Source organism: Ailuropoda melanoleuca, chromosome 4 (genome assembly GCF_002007445.2).
Source record: "Ailuropoda melanoleuca isolate Jingjing chromosome 4, ASM200744v2, whole genome shotgun sequence".
NCBI classification, from domain to species: domain Eukaryota; kingdom Metazoa; phylum Chordata; class Mammalia; order Carnivora; family Ursidae; genus Ailuropoda; species Ailuropoda melanoleuca.
The window spans coordinates 9899685-9919889 of record NC_048221.1 but is presented as its reverse complement, the minus strand read 5'-3'; the positions used below and the strand labels follow the sequence as shown (position 1 = coordinate 9919889).

The 20205-nt window shown below is 50.2% G+C and overlaps 2 protein-coding genes across 5 annotated transcripts in view; one reads left to right on the top strand and one right to left on the bottom strand.

Annotated features, from left to right (window-relative positions):
* The window catches only part of TECR (trans-2,3-enoyl-CoA reductase), a 33898-nt gene extending 21175 nt beyond the window's left edge, over positions 1-12723 (bottom strand). The window contains exons 1-4 of one of the 4 annotated variants that reach the window (XM_034657906.1): positions 12573-12723; positions 12403-12487; positions 5620-5699; positions 5063-5259 (exon numbers count right to left, since the gene is read on the bottom strand). In XM_034657906.1, coding sequence (XP_034513797.1) covers positions 5063-5259; positions 5620-5653 — 231 coding nt within the window. In that variant the 5' untranslated portion in view covers positions 5654-5699; positions 12403-12487; positions 12573-12723. Of the gene's footprint in view, positions 1-3392; positions 3492-4869; positions 5022-5062; positions 5260-5619; positions 5700-6280; positions 6507-12402; positions 12488-12572 lie in introns of those variants that run through there. The other 3 variants (XM_034657904.1, XM_002930356.3, XM_034657905.1) reach the window with 3 other exon arrangements.
* Positions 11748-15539, top strand: DNAJB1 (DnaJ heat shock protein family (Hsp40) member B1). The gene is made up of 3 exons (XM_002920974.4): positions 11748-12055; positions 13240-13820; positions 14118-15539. Exons 1-3 carry the CDS (start codon positions 11845-11847, stop codon positions 14346-14348), a joined length of 1023 nt encoding a protein of 340 aa, XP_002921020.1. The 5' UTR covers positions 11748-11844; the 3' UTR covers positions 14349-15539.
* The last annotated feature ends 4666 nt before the right edge of the window (positions 15540-20205 follow it).

The window sequence follows — 20205 nt, the reverse complement described above, 5'->3', positions numbered from 1 at the left end:
CACCACCCCCCACCACCACCACCACCCACCTCTGCTCTCCTCACCCCTCCCAACCCCAGGCTCTTGGCCCGAGGCACACCAACACAAGAAAGGTCTTTAAACCTCACCCTGGCTTTCCTGGCTCGCCAGTCCCAATCCGGCTCCCACCTCTAGAATTCTAAGGGGCAAGCCCATCCAATTTTAAGACCCTAGGCCAGCGGTCACACTGACCCACAGAGCCCCTCCCGCTCTCCCTCTAGGGAAGTTCTGTTCTTAGAACAATGGAAACAGCACAGCCCAGCCCTGCCACCAGCAGCCTCTGGAAGCATCAGCAGGGACAGAAAGGAAAATAAGCAAACCCAGGGCTGAAGCCCTGCTACACGGCTTCCTGACTCTGTGACCTTCTGCAACTTAATTTGTTTCTCTTAGCCTCAGTTGCCTTATGTGTAAAGTAGAAGTAATACTCGTGCCCACCTGATTCCCCTTCTATGGATGAGGAATCAGACAGACCTGGGTCTGGATCCCGCCTCTACCACGACGGAATCTTGGGCAAGTTACCTCACCTTTCTGGGCCTCAGGTCCCTTATGCACAAATGGGGCGACAAAGAGTACCCACCTCTCAGGTTTTTGGATGGAAGCAATAAATGTGACCTGTCCCTGTTACTAATCCAGCAGGACTATCCAGCCCAAGAAGAGGGGACCACAACCAGCATCCCAGCCTATCTGCAAATGCAAAATCAATCCCAAAGGCATTTTTGGAAGGCCTGTTCTTTCACTGCAGCACGCAGAAGGTTGTGAGAGTGAAGAGACCAAGCAGACCTGGTGTCAGAACACAACACCCTTCTGCAAACAGGCACCAAATTTAAAGTACAAAAGTCAGAGAGACCCACACATTAAAACAGGGGCTCAATAGCCAGAAAACCCCTAATTACCCCTCACCTATTCCAAAAGGACACAGAATTCACAAAAAAAAAAGTACCAAAAAAAGCAGACACCCAAGATCCCACCTCCCAGATTTAACAGATATTTATATTAGATTCCTTTTTTTTTTTTCAATAAAACAGATATGGCTGAAGCCTTCCCCACCCCCTCTCTCCCCACTCCCTTTCCCCAAGCAACGTCCTCTGTGTAATTCCCACATATTTCTGACCTCTAATTGCAATTTATCCTTTTATTATGTACATACCCACAAGCAGTACATATAAATCTCATTTGTACTTTTTTAAATGTATAAAATCTTTTGCAACTTCCTTTTTTCCACTCAACAGGCTGTCTGGAGATTTATTAAGGGACTGGGTAATCAAACCAGATTTTCCTTCATCTAATGGAATTGTGCACAACAGTAAAAATAAATGAACCAGAGCGACATGTAGCACCTCCCCTTTTATGCATATCCCTTCATAATATATTTCCAGCAATTCCGTAATGTTCTTTAATACTGGCCTTTGCTTTCCCAACTAAATAGGTTTCACTTGCCCCCAAGGAGCAGCCACAGAAAGGCTCAAAGAGGATTATCAAGCTGTCCTGGTCACACAATTATTTACTAAGTGGCAGAGCCAGGATTTAACCCAACGCCTGTTCAAAGCCCACACACCTATGACACAATGACAGGGTCGGTCTACTTTCTCCTTAATTTTTGCCTTCCTGCCCGGTTTTCTGGCTCTAAACAATTGCCCTGGACCAGAACTCTACTTCCAGAACTTTCACATACTTATCCCGGCGGAGGAAGCTGAAGCAAAACTTTTGAGGGCAGTGGGGACCCCAGAGGATAAGGCTTCCTCATCTCCAGGTACCCAGCTAAAGGAAACGGGCAGTGACCTGGGCTCAAGGAGACTGCGAGGCACTGATCTTCCCGGGAATTAACAGGCTCATTTACAAGATGCAGCAGCTGTTTTTCCAGTTACTACTGGGATCATCACTTTGACCTCTCATCTGCAGCGGCAAAAAAAAGCAATATATATCCTGTAGCTTGGGATAAGCAGGACAAGCAGTTCTCTTTATCAACCCTGCACTGACTCCAAGACAATCCCAAGGCCTGCTCTGGCCTTCCAAGGAAACGACTTCAGCCAGAGCCCAAGGGTGACCTGTTCTATCTGCTTCATCTCAGGCCACTGAAGGGATACTTTTTCCTCCTGGATCACAAAGTCGAGACTGGCAGTGACTGTAAATTGTTATTAGAAACAGCAACAAATCCCCCTCCAGCTGGAACCCTACCTGCCATAACATCAGACATCAGCCCTCATTAACTCACTGCATGACACTCAGTGCATCTCACACTTTTCTGAACATCACTTCTATCCTTTGTAAACTGCACTGCAAAATCTCGAGGTCTCTCTCAAGCCACAAAGGTCTTTTGAAGGAGGCTATCCCCTCAGTGGACGGGGGGTCACTTGGGGTGGAGGATGGACTTAGTTCCGAACAGAAATATATTCTTTGATGTAGATCATTGAAACATTTACTCAAACTTTGTTAAATGTGAGTGAAAGCATCCCCGCTATTTTTATTGATCTGCAACGAAGACTTGGGAGGAAAACCAATCTGCTTGCTATGAAACTGGGCCAGGAGACAAGGGCTCCTCCCACACAGAAACTGTAGCTATCACCTCAGACAGTACTTGGCAAATGTTAGCAGAGAATAATTGAGAACACAGCAAAATACCTAATCTTTTTTTCCTCTGGGGTCACTTTGGGGTTTTTGTTTGTTTGTTCAATACATTTTCTTTTTTTTTAAGATTTTATCCATTTATTTATTTATGAGAGAGAGAGCGAGTGGGATTGCACGCACGAGCCGGAGAAGGTGAGGAACAGGAGAGGGACAAGCAGACTACAGGCTGAGCACAGAGCCAGATGCGGGGAGCCTATCCCATGACCCCGAGATCATGACCTGAGCCAAAACCAAGTGACAGACACCCAAATGAATGAACCACCCTGGTGCCCCTCCAAGGTCACGGTGAACAGTGGGTTTGAAGCTCCACCTTCCTTCCAGGAGGGAAAAGATTTCAGTAAGGTAGCCATGTTCTCCAGTCCAAACCATGGGCCTCAGGCTGTGCCTAGCTTCTGGAACAAAAGTGATGTCAAGGGTCGTCAGAGGCCTACCTTCTCTGACTGCTAAGTAAGAAAGCTAAAACTACACGGATCTTCCATCCTGCGGCTTTTTCTCCAGGATTGTAAGAGGGTTTGAGAGGGAAAACTAGATTAGAACTTTATTCTATAATCATAGAGTTGAATGGGGCATCAGAGATTATTGAATCGTACCTCCTCATTCTTGGTACTACGTCAAAAATGAGTGAGGACTTCCGGGGTAAAGGTTTCAAAGACTCTGGGTAAATTACCAAAAATAGTAATTATAAAAGGGACAAACACAGGTAGTGCTATTCAACTTGTAAATAAAAACAGGGACTCTCTTTCACTTACATGTGAGGTACCTAATGTGGTCAACGTCACAGAGATAGAAAGCAATATGGTATGGGCACCTGGGTGGCTCAGTCGGTTAAGCATCCAACTCCTGATCTCAGCTCAGGTCTTGATCTCAGGATCATGAGTTCATGGCCTGCATTGGGCTCCACGCTGGGTGTGGAACCTACTTTAAAAAAAGGAGAGAGAAAGAAAAGAAAAAGAGAAAAAAAAGCAGTATGGTGGTTGCGAGAGGCTGGGCAGAATGGGGAATACGGAGTTACCGTTTAATTGGGACAAAGTTTCAGTTTTGCAAAAGGAAAGAGGTCTGGAGGCGGATGGTGGTGATGGTTGCACAACGACGTGAATGTACTTAACACCACTGAACGGAACACTTAACACATGGCTAGATGGTAAATTTCATGTTATGTGTATTTTGCCACAGTTTTTTAAACTGAAGAGAGAAAAAAGGTATCTCTACCTGCTAGTTCTCATTTGGGGACCAGCATGGCCTAGGGCTGGCAAATAAGACTCTGGAGTCCTGAGTTCCTCTCTCTGTTCTGCAGTTACCATCTGAGGGCCTTTGGGCAAGTCATTTGACATCTCTGAGACTATTTCTTCATCTATAAAAATGGGAATAATAATAGCCTCCGATCTCAGAGGCCTATGAGGATAACAAAATAAGGTAACAGAATCTCATAGCACAAGAATAATCACACGCTAAATTATTATGCGTTTAAATAATAAATTAGTTTATTAATGTTACTTAAAAGTCAGTAATGATCAAATAATTAAATTATTAATATTATATTATCAGCTAGGTCTCTAGGCCCATCAAAAGACTTCGTTTTAAGGGAAAAAGAAGCCCAAGTTAGGAGTCAGAAGACCTGGGCTTCAGGAACGGCTGTGGCCGTGAGATTTCTCCCTGGTGACACTCAGGAGTTGACTGAGAGATCTCTTACATTATCAAAGAGCAAGATCAGCTTTGCTGCTCGGCGGGAGCCAGCCCTGGAACTGCACCTCCCTCACCGCCCAAGCTTCTCGAGGACTTCCCCGTCGAGGGAAGGGGTCCAAAGGTCGTGTCCGAGAACGATGACTGCGAAGACCCTTCCTAAGCCTAAGGAAGTGGCATGGTGCAAGCTTGTATAAGACACCAAAGAATCGGGAGCAAGCGTCCCGTACCTTTGTTCCTCCCCTGCCAACTCTGTCCCGGGACGCTGGGGGAGCTGCAAGGAACCATCCAGCTTCCCAGATCCTGCAGAGACCCCAAGAAAAGGCAACCCCAAAACAGCCTGGGTTGCAGAAATAGAAATTCCCCTTTGCACATGCGCACTGCAATTTACGAGTGGCCCCGGGGCACAACGCGCGCCCACTGCGCCTGCGCCGTCCCTGTCGCCCTTTGGGGCACAGAAGCAGAAAGGGGGTTCCGTGGTCCCGCGAAGAAGAAAAACCAGTGAGTCTGCGGCGGCCGCTCAGTGCGGGTCTCCTCGTTCCTTACCTCATAGTGCTTCATGGTTCCCTCACACGGCCCCTACGGCGCCGGCTGCCGCTGCCGTCTACCTGCGCGCCACAGGAACACAGTCCCTCAACGCGCTCGCGACCGCAGCGCGAGACCAACCTCGGTTCCGCGTCGGCCCCGCCCCTCCCTGTCGTGCGCGCCCCTACAGCCAATCAGCGCGCGGGGCGCTCACCTTCGACCCCGCCCCGCGAGGCTGGTCTTGAGTAAGCACTAGCCGCTCTCGCCATGAGGCTGGCCAATCAGCTTGCGGAACACACCGAGGGGGCGGAGCGCGGGCCAGACAGGGACGAGCCGAAAGGTGCTTGGCCACCCACCAATCAAAATGAGGCCTCGGAGCCGCGCGCCATTCCCCGCCCCTTGGTGGCGTCGCTGTGGAAACCAAGGGAAGCGACGGTTACCTTACAGGTGGGGGCGGGAGCAAAAAGTTGAGTGACAGGGAGGGCAGCATCCGCATGGCGGGCGGCGCGACTGTGTGAATTCCCAGGTGGGCAGCCCCCTGCGTAATGGGGAGCAACCTGAAAGGGCTAGGTGCTGGGGCGTGTGCTGGGGCGCCTGGATGGAGAGGCCTGCCGGGCGGGGGGACCCCCATCTGTCATGAATGGTAGGGAAAGAAAGGGGAAATGAAGGATGAAAAGCCACCGTGGGATTCCCCAACTTACAACCTGAGTCCTCGCCCCACCCTGGGGGCTGCAAGCCCCGCCCCGTAGGCCGGGGCCCGCACTCGTCTACCTGTGCCGTCCAGTATGGTCACCACTGGCCACATGTTGCTAGCGAGCCCTTGAAATGTGGCTGGTGCAAATCGAGATGTGCTGTAAATGTAAAACAGAAACCGATTTCAAAGACTTAGTGTGAAAAGAAGAATGTAAAAAAAAAAAGTCATTAATAACCTTGAATGTTAATTACAAGTTGAAATGATAATATTTTAGATATATTGGATTAACATAGACTATTACAATTAAGTTACCCTGTTTTTTCTTTACTTTTTTAAATGCCTATTAGAATATTTAAAGGCTGCCTGGGTGGCTTGGTTAAGCATCTTCCTCGGGCTCAGGTCATGATCTCGGGGTCCTGGGATTGAGCCCCATCTGCTTCTCCCTCTCCCTCTGCGCTCTCTCCCTCTGTCTCTCAAATAAATAAAATCTTTAAAAAAAAAAATTTAAAATCACAGACCTGGCTTGCATTTGTGGTTGGCAGTTGCCTCACACTGGCTCTACTGGACAGCGCTGGTCTGGGGTCATGCCATGCTTTTGCTCCTTTGATTATTTGCCATGAGCAGGCTGGGGAAGTTGGATGCCATCACAAACACACACACACACACACACACACACATCCTCCTGCCCACACTCAAGATTTCAGGACAAGGTAAGTAGCACCCGGCACACCCCCTCACCTTCTCTCCTTTCTCCTCATTCCAGACCCTGCCCCTGAGGCTTCATCAACTGTGGAACCCTCTGGAACTTAGAGGTCTGACATCAGAGACGTGGTGAGAAGTCCTCAAAGGTAAATCACTGATTCACAGGGGAGCAGGGTGGGGCAAGGTGAGTCAGTGCTTAGAACTTAGTCATTCAGGTTCAGTTCTGGAAACTTCTAAAGCTACAGGTTTGGGGGACCTGTGTCTTCCAGTAAAGGAACCCAAGGCTGTGGTCTTCAGAAACACCGTCTTTTTCACAAGGCCTATCTGGGCAAAAGAGATGAAAACATAAAAGTGTTTTATAATTGTGATTTCCAAAACACAGATCTTTTTTCTGTTGGCAGTTATAGGGCTCACAGTATCTTGAGATCCTTTGTGTCCTAACAGGCTTCATTCCCTGCCTTCATTGAGGGGGACAGGAGGAGTAATCACTTAGAAACCAAAAGTTAAAATCTTACCAAGTTGACTTCCTTGAGACATCTAATTGTGAAGTGCTGAGGGGCACAGTTGAACTCCTAAAATCTAGCCAAGTTTTGCTACTTTGCCCTGTCAATTCCCAGCTTCTCTAACGTGGGCTGAGTCAGTGTACTGTATTGCTGCATTCCAGCTAGGTAAGGTGTGTGGGGTCCAAACAGATGTCATTTTGGACAGAGTCCACGTACATTCCTACAGACTCAGAACATTCTGTAATTTACCTTTCAAGACTGTTTTCCTGAGCCCCACACTCACTCAATAGGCACCAAATCATTTTGTGAACGTACTCTGCTGTGTGCCCACAAGGGCATACGAATAATTTCCACCCTCTCCTCACCCACAGGAAGCTCATAGAAAGGCAGGATCCAGCTCAGAAAGGACAATTCCCCTTTGTTTTTGATGGATATTGTAGGTGTAAGGACTCCTTATTGGCCTCATCTGGCTTCCAGTAAGCAGGCTGTCAGCAGAAGTAATATCCACCTTCAGAATGAAGACTGGCCACTCTGTCCAAACCATTCTTGAGTCTGGCTCCTTTCACTAACATAATGCTGTATGCCTGTCAGTTAGGGACAGCTAGACCCTGCTTGTGTACTCGGACCCCCAGCAGAGTGGCTAATTCATAACAGTCACAGCTAGTTTGCTGAGCCAACTGTAATAAGCCCGTTATGGCAATTTCCAAAGGGGAAATTCCAGAAAGGTCTGGTGCTGTGGCAGTAATGATCTCAGATTTGGGGGAACCCATGGTCATTTGAATGTTGAAGTTCTGGTGCGTCTGTCGGTCTCACAAGCTCCTTTTGTATTTCCCACATGCAGGTAAGGTAAGATCTTGATTTCTCTGGGAACCTGGCTTGGCTTGTTTTGGAGTATGTGATGAAGCTGGTTCGAGCTGTGTGAGAGAAGGTGAAGCCTAGAGCGGACAAGCCAGGGCTGGTTAGCAACTTTCCACTGTGTCAGGAACCCCAGAGAGAGGCTTCCCAAGTCCTACCCTGTCTTGCCTTTTGGGTTTTGTTTGTTTGTTTTAAGATTTTATTTATTTATTTGACAGAGAGAGAGAGACAGCCAGCAAGAGAGGGAAAACAAGCAGGGGGAGTGGGAGAGGAAGAAGCAGGCTCCCAGCAGAGCAGGGAGCCCGATGTGGGACTCGATCCCAAGACTCTGGGATCAGGCCCTGAGCTGAAGGCAGACACTTAACGACTGAGCCACCCAGGCTCCCCCCTGTCTTGCCTTTTGTATTTGTTTTTAAGTCCATAGAATTTTCTTTTTATTGAGCTATAATTTACATGCAGTGAAATTTACCTTTTTTAGTATACAGCTCTGAATGTATACAGTTGTGTAACTAACATCACCGTCCAGATACAGAACATTTCCATCATCCCCCCCCCCCAAAATCCCGTCTCCCTTTGTAGCACATCCCAGCCCCGGGCAACCAATCCGCTTTCTGACTTAATACTTTTGCCTTTTCTGGAATGCCTTATAAAATGGAATCACAGCAGGACAACTCAGACAGCCTTTTGAGTCTGGCTCCTTTCACTAACATAATGCATTTGAGGTTCCTCTGCATTGTTTTCTGTACCAGTAGCTCAGTCCTTTCTTACGACTGAATAGTATTCCACCATGTGGCTAGACCACAGTTGGTCTATCCATTCTCCCACTGAAGGACATTTAGGTTTTAATGGCTCTTGATAATTACAAATCAAGCGTTGATAAACATCCGCTCATGGGCTTTTATGTGAACATAGGTTTTTTTTCACATGGGTATTCCACCAGGGGTGGGATTGTTGGTTCATATGGCTGTAGTCCTTTTGAAGTTCTGTTTGATGCAGAGAAGCAGAGTTGAAAACAGTAGTAATGCATTTTTTTTTAAATGAAGCCTTTGGGGCGCCTGGGTGGCACAGCGGTTAAGCGTCTGCCTTCGGCTCAGGGCGTGATCCCGGCGTTCCGGGATCGAGCCCCACCAGGCTCCTCTGCTGAGAGCCTGCTTCTTCCTCTCCCACTCCCCCCTGCTTGTGTTCCCTCTCTCGCTGACTGTCTCTATCTCTGTCAAATAAATCAATAAAATCTTTAAAAAAAAAAAAAAATAAAAAAAAATAAATGAAGCCTTTATCATCATCTGAATCACACTGTGAGCTGAGTGCTTACCATAAACACTGAGTGTGCTAAACCCTTTACGCTTCGGCATTTTGCTCACTGGGTGACCGCAAGCAAGTCACCTGACCTCTCAGAGCCTCAGTTTTTCCACCTGCAAAATGCAGGTAACACTAGGCCAACCCCATAGGATTATTGCAAGGATTAAATGAATTAATACATATGGAGCACTTGGAGGCAGCTTGGCACATAGTAGGGCCGTGTCAGCGTCAGCTGTTATTATAATGCTCATTTCCTGGCCCCTCTCAATTTCATCCTCATAGCAACCCTGGGAGTTAAGATCTGTTCTTATCTCCATTTTATAGAGGACACACCTAATGCTCCAAGAGAACAAGCAAGTTGTGCAAGATCACACAGGCAGTAAATAGTAAATAGTGGGTCCCAGGTTTCAGCTGAGGCTGACTGACTCCAGACTCACCTGCTTCGTTCCTATTATCAGTCAGGGTTCTCCCAAAGAAACAGAACCGGGATATATGTGTTCGTGAGTGTGTGTGTGAGAGAGAGAATTAAAGATGTATTTCAAGGCATTGGCTTACGTGATTGTGGGTGCTAGCCAGGCAAGTCCGAAATCCGTAGGGCAGGGCAGGAGGCTAGAAACTCTTGGCCAGGAGCTGACACTTCTTCCTCAGGGAAACTTCAGTATTATTTGCTTTTACAGCCTTTCCACTGACTGGATGAGACCCATCCCCATTATCCGGGATCATCTCCTGTACTTAAGTCAACTGATTATAGACATTAACTTTACCACATCTACAAAATACTTTCACAGCAACACTTAGATTAGTGTTTAATTGAACATCTTGGTACTATAGACCAGCCAAACTGATACATAAAATTAACCATCCCATCTTCTCTAAGTTGAGAGCTCAAGATCTGCTGAGGTTTCTGTGGAAGCCACTTTTCCAGTACCATTTTGAAGTGTCCAGTGAGTGTCCAGGACAAAAAATCCTAAGGAGAGCTGTTGGGGTTGTTTTCTGTATTTTGGGGGGCAGACAAAAATTCCCAAACATGACCCAGGCTTACTCAAGGAAGGGGGAGTCCCCAGCCCTAAGTTCACCAAATACAAAGACACCCAAAACCATGTGAAGACCTCCAAAGGTATAACTCTAAATAAATTAAATTAAAAATTATAAATTAAATTTATACTATGAAATATTAGCATGTAACCATGAGGAAGTTCACAAGTGCTGGGTTTTCCTTCATGATGAGAACTCTCCTGCTATTTATGTAATTTATTTTTTTTATTCGTGTAACTTTTTAAAAATTGAATTATTTTCCCCCTGTGATGGTTTAGTACCCCTCTGTACTGTACTCATGGATGCCCAGCCCAGACCCATCATCCTCCCAGGTTGGCCAGTGTGTGTACTAATCCGGTCCTTACTGAGCCCCCTTGGTGGGGTCAGTGAGCAGCCAAGGATGGCCAGCATCCCCCAACTGGAAAGCAGGGAAAACCATGGTCTTCTTTTTCAGCAGTAGAAGCCTCTCACTGTGGTGCTGCAGGAAGGGGGTGGCTCAGCAGCCCATCATTCAGCAAGATGGTTAGTCACCCCTTTGATAGTACTTCCTCTGTCCTGGATGGCACTTTACAAATGGTGACTCACAAGGCAGGTACAACTACTACCCCCATTGTACAGATGAGGGAACTGAGGCCCCAGATGGTTCAGTAACCAGCCCAAGGTCATGCAGCTAGGAAGTGCCGAGACTGGGAATGCAACCTGCTGCCTGGCTCCAGAGCCAGCGTCACACCACCCTGACCTCCCAAGGGGTTCTTCCAGGAACCTCCCACCTTATCCACCACCACTGCCTACCCCTTCTTTCCTAGGGCCTTCTCAGGTGGTACCCCTTTCTGAGCTTCCTTTCCCCATCAGCCCTGTCTTTGACCACAGGCACCCCAAACTCTCGGAGCTAAAGGGGATCACAGACCCTGAGAAGTGTATGACACACCCATGTCCCCCCAAATCATTAATGTAGTGGGAAGAAAAATGAAGCAGGCACATTAAAAACAGGCAGGAATATTTATGAAGTGTCCACTGCGACTGGGTGCCAGATACTGGCACCTGCAGGCTGGGAGGGAGGTGGATTTAGCATGAAAACCAAAGAATAAGATAATTTCAGATTTCAGTGGCAGGTGTTTTTGAGAAAACGGTAAAGTGAAAGGTATGAGGAGCCTTTTTCCCCGGAGAAAAGATCAGTCGGTGTAGGTGAGCTTTGGTCCCGGGGCCTCACCTTGCTTTATAGGAACCTGTATGGTGAGGACAGCGACAGTCCTGGGGCTCCTAATTGCATTCTCCCCACAGCCAAGAAAAGAGGGCGGATGGGTATTTTTATTCTCTTGTTACAGAAGTCGGGGTGGGGGAGAGGACCTAGGGTAAGGCAAGGTTAGCCAACTTGCTCAGAAACACCCGGAGTGGGGGCCCCCATGTTACGCGCCCCGTGAGAAGCGGGTGAGCAGTTCTACGGTCACCAGGGGAAGGGCGGAGAAGCCTTGAGGGGCGTGGCCGCATCCAGCCCCGCCCCTTCCCGAGCGGTGTGTCGTAACCTACCGACCCAGGCTGGGGATGGCACACGCGGCTGGCGGGGTCAGTGAAGGCAGTGAAAGAAGGTCGTGATTGGCTCCCCGCAAAGTGGGCGGGGCCTACGTCGCTCGGTGCGCGGGCCGCGGGGAAGGGTTGCCGAGGGCGGAGAGGGAAGGGGCGTGGCCGCGCGCTGGCGGCCGTTGGCGGTGCAGCCCCGCCCCGGACGTCGCGCGTCGCGGACTGGGAGGCGGCAATTGGTCGGGGCGGCGCGGGGGGCGGGGCGGAAGGTTCTGGAGGGGGCTGGCGGGCTCTGGAAGCTTCCGCCGGACGGGTATATAGAGTCCGGGACGGGGCGGCGGCGAAGCCGGGGTACGGCGACAGCGGGGCGGCGGGCCGCAGGCGGGGGCTATGGGCAAGGACTATTACCAGACGCTGGGCCTGGCCCGCGGCGCGTCGGACGAGGAAATCAAGCGGGCTTACCGCCGCCAGGCGCTACGTTACCACCCGGACAAGAACAAGGAGCCCGGCGCCGAGGAGAAGTTCAAGGAGATCGCCGAGGCCTACGACGTGCTCAGCGACCCGCGCAAGCGCGAGATCTTTGATCGCTACGGGGAAGAAGGTACGTGCGCGCGCGGCTAGGGGCGCGCCCCCGCCGTTTGACAGGAGGGGAAACCGAGGAGGGGAGGCCGGGTCTGGCATCCCCGGGGGACGCCCCAGGCCCGGTGGGCGATCGGCCCCCGCCCTCCGGCCACGCGGGCCTCCGCCCTCGGATTGGCGGCCGCCGGATGGGAGGAGGAGTCCTGGCCGCGCCGCTTGCCCAGAAGCTTCTAGCATGTCTGCGGTTGCCCCTCCCTGGGCGCCTCCACCCACGTCCCCAGCGGTCCTGGGGGTGCGGGTGCGGACCGGGGGGGGGTACCGAGGCTGAGCCGGGCCCGTGGCAACGCGGCCCCAGCGGTCGGGGCTCACCTGGGCCGAGGTGGCAGGCCTGGCGTCCAGGGGCGCAGGGTGGGGCTTCTGGCTGCGCGTCGCGCTCGACCTGTGAGCAGCGAGCCTGCGGATGAGCGCGCTGATTAGCGCGGATCTTGCTCCGGGGCCCCTGTGAGGGCGGAGTGAGGTAATCCCCGTAAAGTGCTTACCTAACCTGGTGCCAAGCACGTAGATGGCAGCTAGCGCCCTAGCGCAGTCCAGGTGCAGGGAGCCGTGGGACCCGCCTCTGCCCGGCCTTCTCGGCGCAGGCCTGTCAGGCCGAGAGAAGGAAGCTGCCTTGTCCAGTTGCCCGTGGATGACTCAGACTGGTTTCTGGGCTGGGTCTTAAGAAATAAGTGGCTTTTTATGTAAGGATGGTGGCAATTAGTGCCAGGGTGTGAGAATTTGAAAAGCTGCGTTTATGGTTTTGCTTTCATTTCTGCTCCTCACACGTTCCTAGCTCTTGAGTATTTCTAAGAGTAAACACTTAGCACTGACCCTGGAGCGTTCCTTTTTCATCTGATTTCTTAATGGATTTTTTGTAAGTTTTCATACCTTTGTGGGGAGGATAGGTCAGTCAAGAAGTGGCGGGAATTCCGTGGCCCCCAGAGAGGGCGCTTGAGTCCCTTGCCACTGTCCTGGCACACTGAAGTATGGGGGGGGGCGACTCTGGCTTAGGGTTCTTTCTTACTCTTCTTGACAGGCTAAAAAAATTTCCTTCCACCCCCCACCCTTCATGGTTGTCAAGCTTTTTCCGCTTAGTGAACGCTCCTTTGAGGGGGAGGGAGGGAGAAGCTCACCACCAACCATCTGATTTCTTCTGGTTTTGCCTTTTAGGTCTAAAGGGTGGTGGCCCCAGCGGCGGGAGCAGCGGTGGTGCTAACGGTACCTCTTTCAGCTATACATTCCATGGAGACCCTCATGCCATGTTTGCAGAGTTCTTCGGTGGCCGAAATCCCTTTGATACCTTTTTTGGGCAGCGGAATGGGGAGGAAGGCATGGACATTGATGACCCATTCTCTGGCTTCCCCATGGGCATGGGTGGCTTCACCAACATGAACTTTGGCCGTTCCCGTCCTGCCCAAGAACCCACCCGAAAGAAGCAAGATCCCCCCGTCACCCACGACCTTAGGGTCTCGCTTGAAGAGATCTATAGCGGCTGTACCAAGAAGATGAAAATCTCCCATAAGCGGCTGAACCCCGATGGAAAGAGCATTCGCAACGAAGACAAGATTTTGACCATCGAAGTGAAGCGGGGGTGGAAAGAAGGGACCAAAATCACCTTCCCCAAGGAAGGCGACCAGACCTCCAACAACATTCCAGCTGACATTGTCTTTGTTTTAAAGGACAAGCCACACAATATCTTTAAGAGAGATGGTTCTGATGTTATTTACCCAGCCAGGATCAGCCTTCGGGAGGTAGGATACTAATAAGTAGGGTAGTATGGGGAGGGAGATGGTTGGTTTTTGAAGTTATTCGGTATTTGCTTGACAGATACGTCTGAGCACTTTGGAGCCAGGTTTGGGGGATACAGCAAAAACAAGACTAACTAGGGCTCTGTTTTTCCAGAGCTTCCATGCTGGCGATGTGGGTAGATCCGGGGACAAGGTCTTAGCTACAGGGGCCTAATGGTGCTTCCCTACATCAAACAGCTTCTGGGCAGGAGTTGCACGTCCTAAGCTACCTTTCATCTAATGTTCTCTTTGTTTTCTAAGGCTTTGTGTGGCTGCACGGTGAACGTACCCACTCTGGACGGCAGGACCATACCCGTTGTGTTCAAAGATGTCATCAGGCCTGGCATGCGGCGAAAAGTCCCTGGAGAAGGCCTCCCCCTCCCCAAGACACCCGAGAAACGCGGGGACCTCATTATTGAGTTTGAAGTAATCTTTCCTGAAAGGATTCCACAGACGTCAAGAACCGTACTTGAGCAGGTGCTTCCAATATAGTCTCCTGTGCTTCTGAGGACTGACCAGGGACCTTTCCAGAGCTCAAGGATTTCCGGACCGTTCCACCAGTTGTGGACCCGTGAGAGGGCGGGAGGGCCCAGGGAGGGCTTTCGTACTGCTGAATGTTTTCCAGAGAATATATTACAATCTTTCAAAGTCGTGCACTAGACTTAAGTGGTTTTTCGAGCGATAGGGCGGCAGGTGGTGGGGACAGCAGGAAAAGGCATTCCAGTCTGTCCCACTGGTTCCTGCAGCCCTCCCGAGTTGGGCCCACACCTTCCTCCAGGCCCTGCCCACGGGCCAGAGGCAAACCCACAGCTGGATTTGATGTGTCTGTAGTCCCTTTACTTGTGGCCATTAGGTGGTGCCAACCTGCCATCTTGGTTACCAGACCCTGTACACTGCTCGGTTTCTGTTGTGTGATCGGTTCATGTTTTATTCTGTATTTGTCTCCCACGTCTTGCTCTTCCCCTGAAGAATCCTGTTTTCTCTTTTGCCATCTCAAATTGAGAACCAACTTAGGTTATTTTTGCAAAACTGCCTGGCCGGCGCCCACAAGCAATACCTCTTGTTCCAGCAGGACCAAGGGAGCCGGCCTTATGTGAATGAGTTGCACAGATTCTTCTCGCTGGAGGGTCAGAGGCCCTGGACAGAGCAGGGGACCTTCTCGATCCCTGACTCTGAGGCCAAGTGCACTCACTTATGGGTCACACTTTTTTTTTCCTTTTATCTGTAAGGCAATCTTTTGGCACACTTGGGACTTATAAGTGGCCCAGGTAATTTTTCATTTAATGGACTCTGGACTCTTTCAAAAGGATCTGATCCTTTTGAATTTTGCACAGCTCTAGATATAATCCCTTTTGATAAAAGGGTCTTTGCTTCTGATTACAGGAGCACTGTGGAACGTCTGTAAATATGTTTTTATAATTCTGTGTAGTGTTGGTGTGCCCTCAAAGGAAACTCCAGTCCACGGCAGCTGCTGTTCTCTGTACAGGGCCACGATGGAATTCAAAAGGAACCTTGGGAGTTGGGGAGGGGGGCCGGGTTGGAACAAGTGTCTGTTCCCTGCAGGCCAGTCTGGTGCTCAGACCTTTAGACTCATTGTAAGTTGCCACTGCCAACACGAGACCAAAGCGTGTGACTTGTCAATGTGCAGCACGACAGCATTAAAGACTGATGCTAAACCTCAGGGGAGCGGTCCTGCGACTCTATTTGAGGGTTTTGCTGATGGGCTGGGGCGGTGGCTGGGCGTCCCTCCAGATGCAGTCAGGGTGGAAGGGAAGGGCCAGGGAAGGTTGGGGGTGGGCACAGAGGCAGGAGTCCTCTGCAAGGGAGAGATAAGTCTCCCTTCCTGGGCTGCATACGGAGTAGAGAATGTCATCCCACCTGGACTTGATCCAGGCACCCAAAGAGCCCTGTGGATTTCAGAGCCGGTTTTAGGAAGGTTGGGGTGGAGTTAGGCAATTCCCTTTCCTGTATTCCAGGGCCCAGTTGCTGGGGCCCAGGGGAGGTGCATGGTCTGCCCTTAGGATCCCCTCCACTCCTTTCTTGCTAGAACAGGCTGGGTGTGAGGCAGGCCCCGGCCAAACCAGACTGGAATTCCAGCCCAGGGCTGACTCCACCCTGGAGAAGACCCGTTTCCTGCCCTGGCTTCATTGGCAGGCCACTGAAGCTGCACTTTTCCTTTGTAATTTTTTTTAAGGAACTGGTTTTATTACAAGGTAAGTAATTATATAGGCTTAAAACAACCTATTGCTACTTTGCTACAAAACGTCTTGAAGTAAAAACTTAAAAAACAGCGTGTTTACAATCAACCCAGGAGTGGCTTTCCCTTTCTACTTAAACAGTTTAATCACTGAAAATGGTATAGGAGCTGTGTTGTCCGAGAGAAGTTTCTGCAAGTGATGGGAATATTTTCTGTCTTCTTTAAATGGAAATGCTCTAAAATTCAATAAAATATAGTTTCTCAGTTGTTGCAGTCACACGCAGCTAATGGAAGCTGTTGGCACAAATCCAGAGGGCTTTCCTCCCGAATGTAGGATGTGGGTCTCTCCTTAGAAGAGCCGCTTCAGCGAACCTCGAGGATGCCATCCTAGTTGGGAGGTGACCCTGCACATCAGAGCCAAGAGAGCTTTACCGAACTGCCTCAGGCAAGATGGCATTTACTGCAGAACTGGCCCTGGCCTCGGTCAGGGTCACAGACCCCCAGGAGCGCCAGCCCTGCGCCCCAGTGTCTACTTAGGGAGCAGGTCCCTGTGACCGTATCAAGTCACCAACACAGAAGTGCACAAAGCCTCTGAGTACACCCAGTTCCAGAGCTTCCAGAAATAACCTACCCAGAGCACTGTGTAGGGCAGTGGGTTTCTTTAGGAAAATGTTCACCATGAAAAGAACCAAGAGGACTCGGGTGGGCAGAAAGCCTGCCCTTCCAACACGGGTTATTTTGCCATAGTGGCCCGGGTTGTGTGTGTCCTGAGGTGTTTGGGGTGTTTGCTGGCAGACTTCGTCCTCGCCGCCTTGGCTTCCCTGCAACGGATTTGCTTTCCTTTCCTACGTGGACTCAGCACATTTCTGAGCCCTGTCCGTGTCGGTACGTGCAGAGCTTCCTGGTGAACCCAGCTCCCCGGAATCCCCGTACCAGCAGGGGCGCGTTCTAACGTGATTTAAACGGTACAGAACTCAAACGTTTGGGGGCGCCTGGGTGGCACAGCGGTTAAGCGTCTGCCTTCAGCTCAGGGCGTGATCCCGGCGTTACGGGTTCGCCCCACATCAGGCTCCTCTGCTATGAGCCTGCTTCTTCCTCTCCTACTCCCCCTGCTTGTGTTCCCTCTCTCGCTGGCTGTCTCTATCTCTGTCGAATAAAAAATAAAAAAATATTTAAAAAAAAAAAAAAAAGAACTCAAACGTTTGGCCTGTGAGAAGGTGAGTCCCTTCCCTCCTCTAGGCCTGCAGTTCCCTTTTCTGCTGTCACAGTATGGACAAGCCATGGCATCAGAGATCTTTTCCTTTAGAAAAAGAAGAAAATGGGCTTTGGTGCATTCTCGGACAGTCTATTTACATAAGCATAGGCATAATTTCTAAATTTCTGGGGGTTTTTTGGCTACGTAATCACAGTACTAAACTCTCGAGGGGACAGAATGAAAATCCTCTCCCCCACTCTGCAATTCAAGTCCACCCCCAAAGAATGTGCCCAGTTTCTCACGTACCTTTCCTGAGATGCTGCTCAAGTCAACTTTTGGTTTTTTACACAAACGGTATGTACCGTACACTCGGCATTTCCCCTGCTCACCGATGGGGGAAATAAAGAGCTTCCGCATTCCCGTAATGATACACCATTTGTCTGCCAGCACTACTTACCTGGGTGTGAAGATCCAGATCGGTGTTTGGTGGCCCCTACCTCTCCCGTAGCCATTGTTCTTGCTTCCAGATTCGAATTCCTCTTCTACAACCACTTTCTAGCTGTGTGACCTTGGGCAAGTGACTTAGCCCATCTGTGCCTCAGATTCTTCAGCTGTAAAACCGGCATAGTAACAGCACCTCTTCTAGGGTTTCCAGAGATGGAGATACCCACAGGCACACACCAGGACCCGGCACAGGATAAGCACTGTGTGTTAGTTATCATGGGAAGGTTTCTTAGTCCAACAGCTGGCAACCCCGGAGGGAGGCGAGTCCAAGGTCCTTGCAGGTGAGTGCTCTCAGCTGAGCTCCAGGAACCCAATTCCCAGATGATCCCTTGAGACCCTCAGCTCCAGACCTGGCCCCCACCCAGCCTGAGGAAGCTATACCGGAAGCAGGATCTCTCCCACGCTCTTGTGACAACCAGCTCGCTCAAAAGATGCAGCAGAGCACCAGGCTCCAGAGCTGAGCTGCCTCCAGTTCGAATCCCAACTCTGTCACTTTGCTGTCATGTGTCCTGGGGCAGGTGGCTTCCCCTCTCTGAGTCTCAGCGGCCTCCTTTTAAAAAATGAGACGAATGAGGTGCAGACTTCATGGTGGTCTGAGTGAGAAGTGGGCGAGGAAATGCATCAGGGAAGCAAGGAACATGACCTTACGAACTTGGCATCTGTGCGTCCTCAGGGGGTGCTGAGTTCGAGTTCTGCTCGCTGCATTCCCCTGAGCAAATGACAAAACCTCTCAGGGCCTCAGGTCCCTCCCCTGTAAAACAGGACAATCACCGCAGCCTAGCCTTCTCACTGCCCCCAAGTGACAGCTACCCCCTGAACAGGCCTCTGTGCTACAGGCCTGCCCCAGAACAAGTGTGCAATTACCATGAGCAAACATTTCTAAAGCACTTAGCCGAAAGCCTGTCTCAGGTCGTCTTTTTAATTTTTTTTTAAAGATTTATTTATTTGAGAGAGAGAGAGCACAAGCAGGGGGAGCGGCAGGCAGAGGGAGAAGCAGGCTCCCCACTGAGCAGAGAGCCTGATACGGGGTTCTATCCCAGGACCCCAGGATCATGACCCGAGCCAAAGGCAGACGCTTTACCAAGCCACCCAGGTGCCCCAATTTTTTTTTAAGTAAGCTTTACACCCAATGTGGGGCTTGAACTCCCAATCCAGAGATAAGAGTCGCACATCTCCTGACTGAGCCAGCCAGGTGCCCCATGTCCCAGGTCTTCTTAAATATCACTCTTATTAGTTAATAATTTAAGTACACAACATAGCACCTGACACATGATACGTAATTGTCCATTGAATCAACATTTATTGACTCCCTGTGTGCCCTGTGCTGTGCTTGATGCTGGGGGCACAGTGGTGAACAAAACCGGCAAAAATTCCAGCTCTTTTAGAGCTAAGGATTGACTGGGGGGAGAAAGAAAATAAAGATAAATAAAACATCTAGTGTACTAGATAGTGGGGAGTGATGCAGAAATATAAAATATTGGGGGTTGAGAGTTTGGGGCACTTTTTAAATAGCATGGTCAGTGAACGCCATCCCAAGAAGATGACATATAAGTGAAGACTTGAAGGAGGTAACTTCCTCACGTGGATACTGAGGGAAGAGTGTTCCAGGCAGAGGGAGCAGCCTGTGCAAAGGCCCTGAGGCAGGCGTGTGCCGGAGTTGTTTGAGGACCAGCCAGGAGCCCAGGGAGGCTGGAGCAGAGTGAGCAAGGGGTGAGTGGGAGGCAGTGGGGGCAGGCGGTGACAAAGCAGATGGTGTAGGACCTGGTGGGTCCCTGGGAGAACTTCAGCTTTTCCTCAGAGAGAGCTAGGAGCTTGCAAGCACTTGGGGTGTTGTTGTTGTTGTTGTTGTTTTTAAAGATTTCATGTATTTATTTGACAGATAGAGAGACACCCAGAGAGAGAGGGAACACAAGCAGGGGGAGTGGGAGAGGAAGAAGCAGGCTCCCAGCGGAGGAGCCTGACGCAGGGCTCGATCCCAAACGCCGGGATCACACCCTGAGCTGAAGGCAGACGCTCAACTACTGTGCCACGCAGGCGCCCCAGCACTTGTGTTTTTGCTTTGTCTTTGTTTCCCTTTGCTGGGTTGGGAGGTGGGGGGTGTCATTTGTATAACTTGAAGTCCCCGAGATACGTCATCACTCTTGAAATTTCAACGCACCAAACTTTATCTGAAAACAGCACAACACAAACAACAAGTGCCCATATTTTCTATTAAATTCTACTCCTTAGACACACCTGGGTGGCTCGGTTGATTGGGCATCTGCCTTCGGCTCAGGTCATGGTCCCAGGACCTTGGGATTGAGCCCCACATCAGGCTCCCTGCTCAGCAGGAAGCCTGCTTCTCCCCCTGCCCCTCCCCCTGCTTGTGCCCTCTCTGTCTGTCAAATAAATAAATAAAATCTTTAAAAATAAATGAATAAAATAAAATAAAATCTGTTCCTTAAAATGCAGGT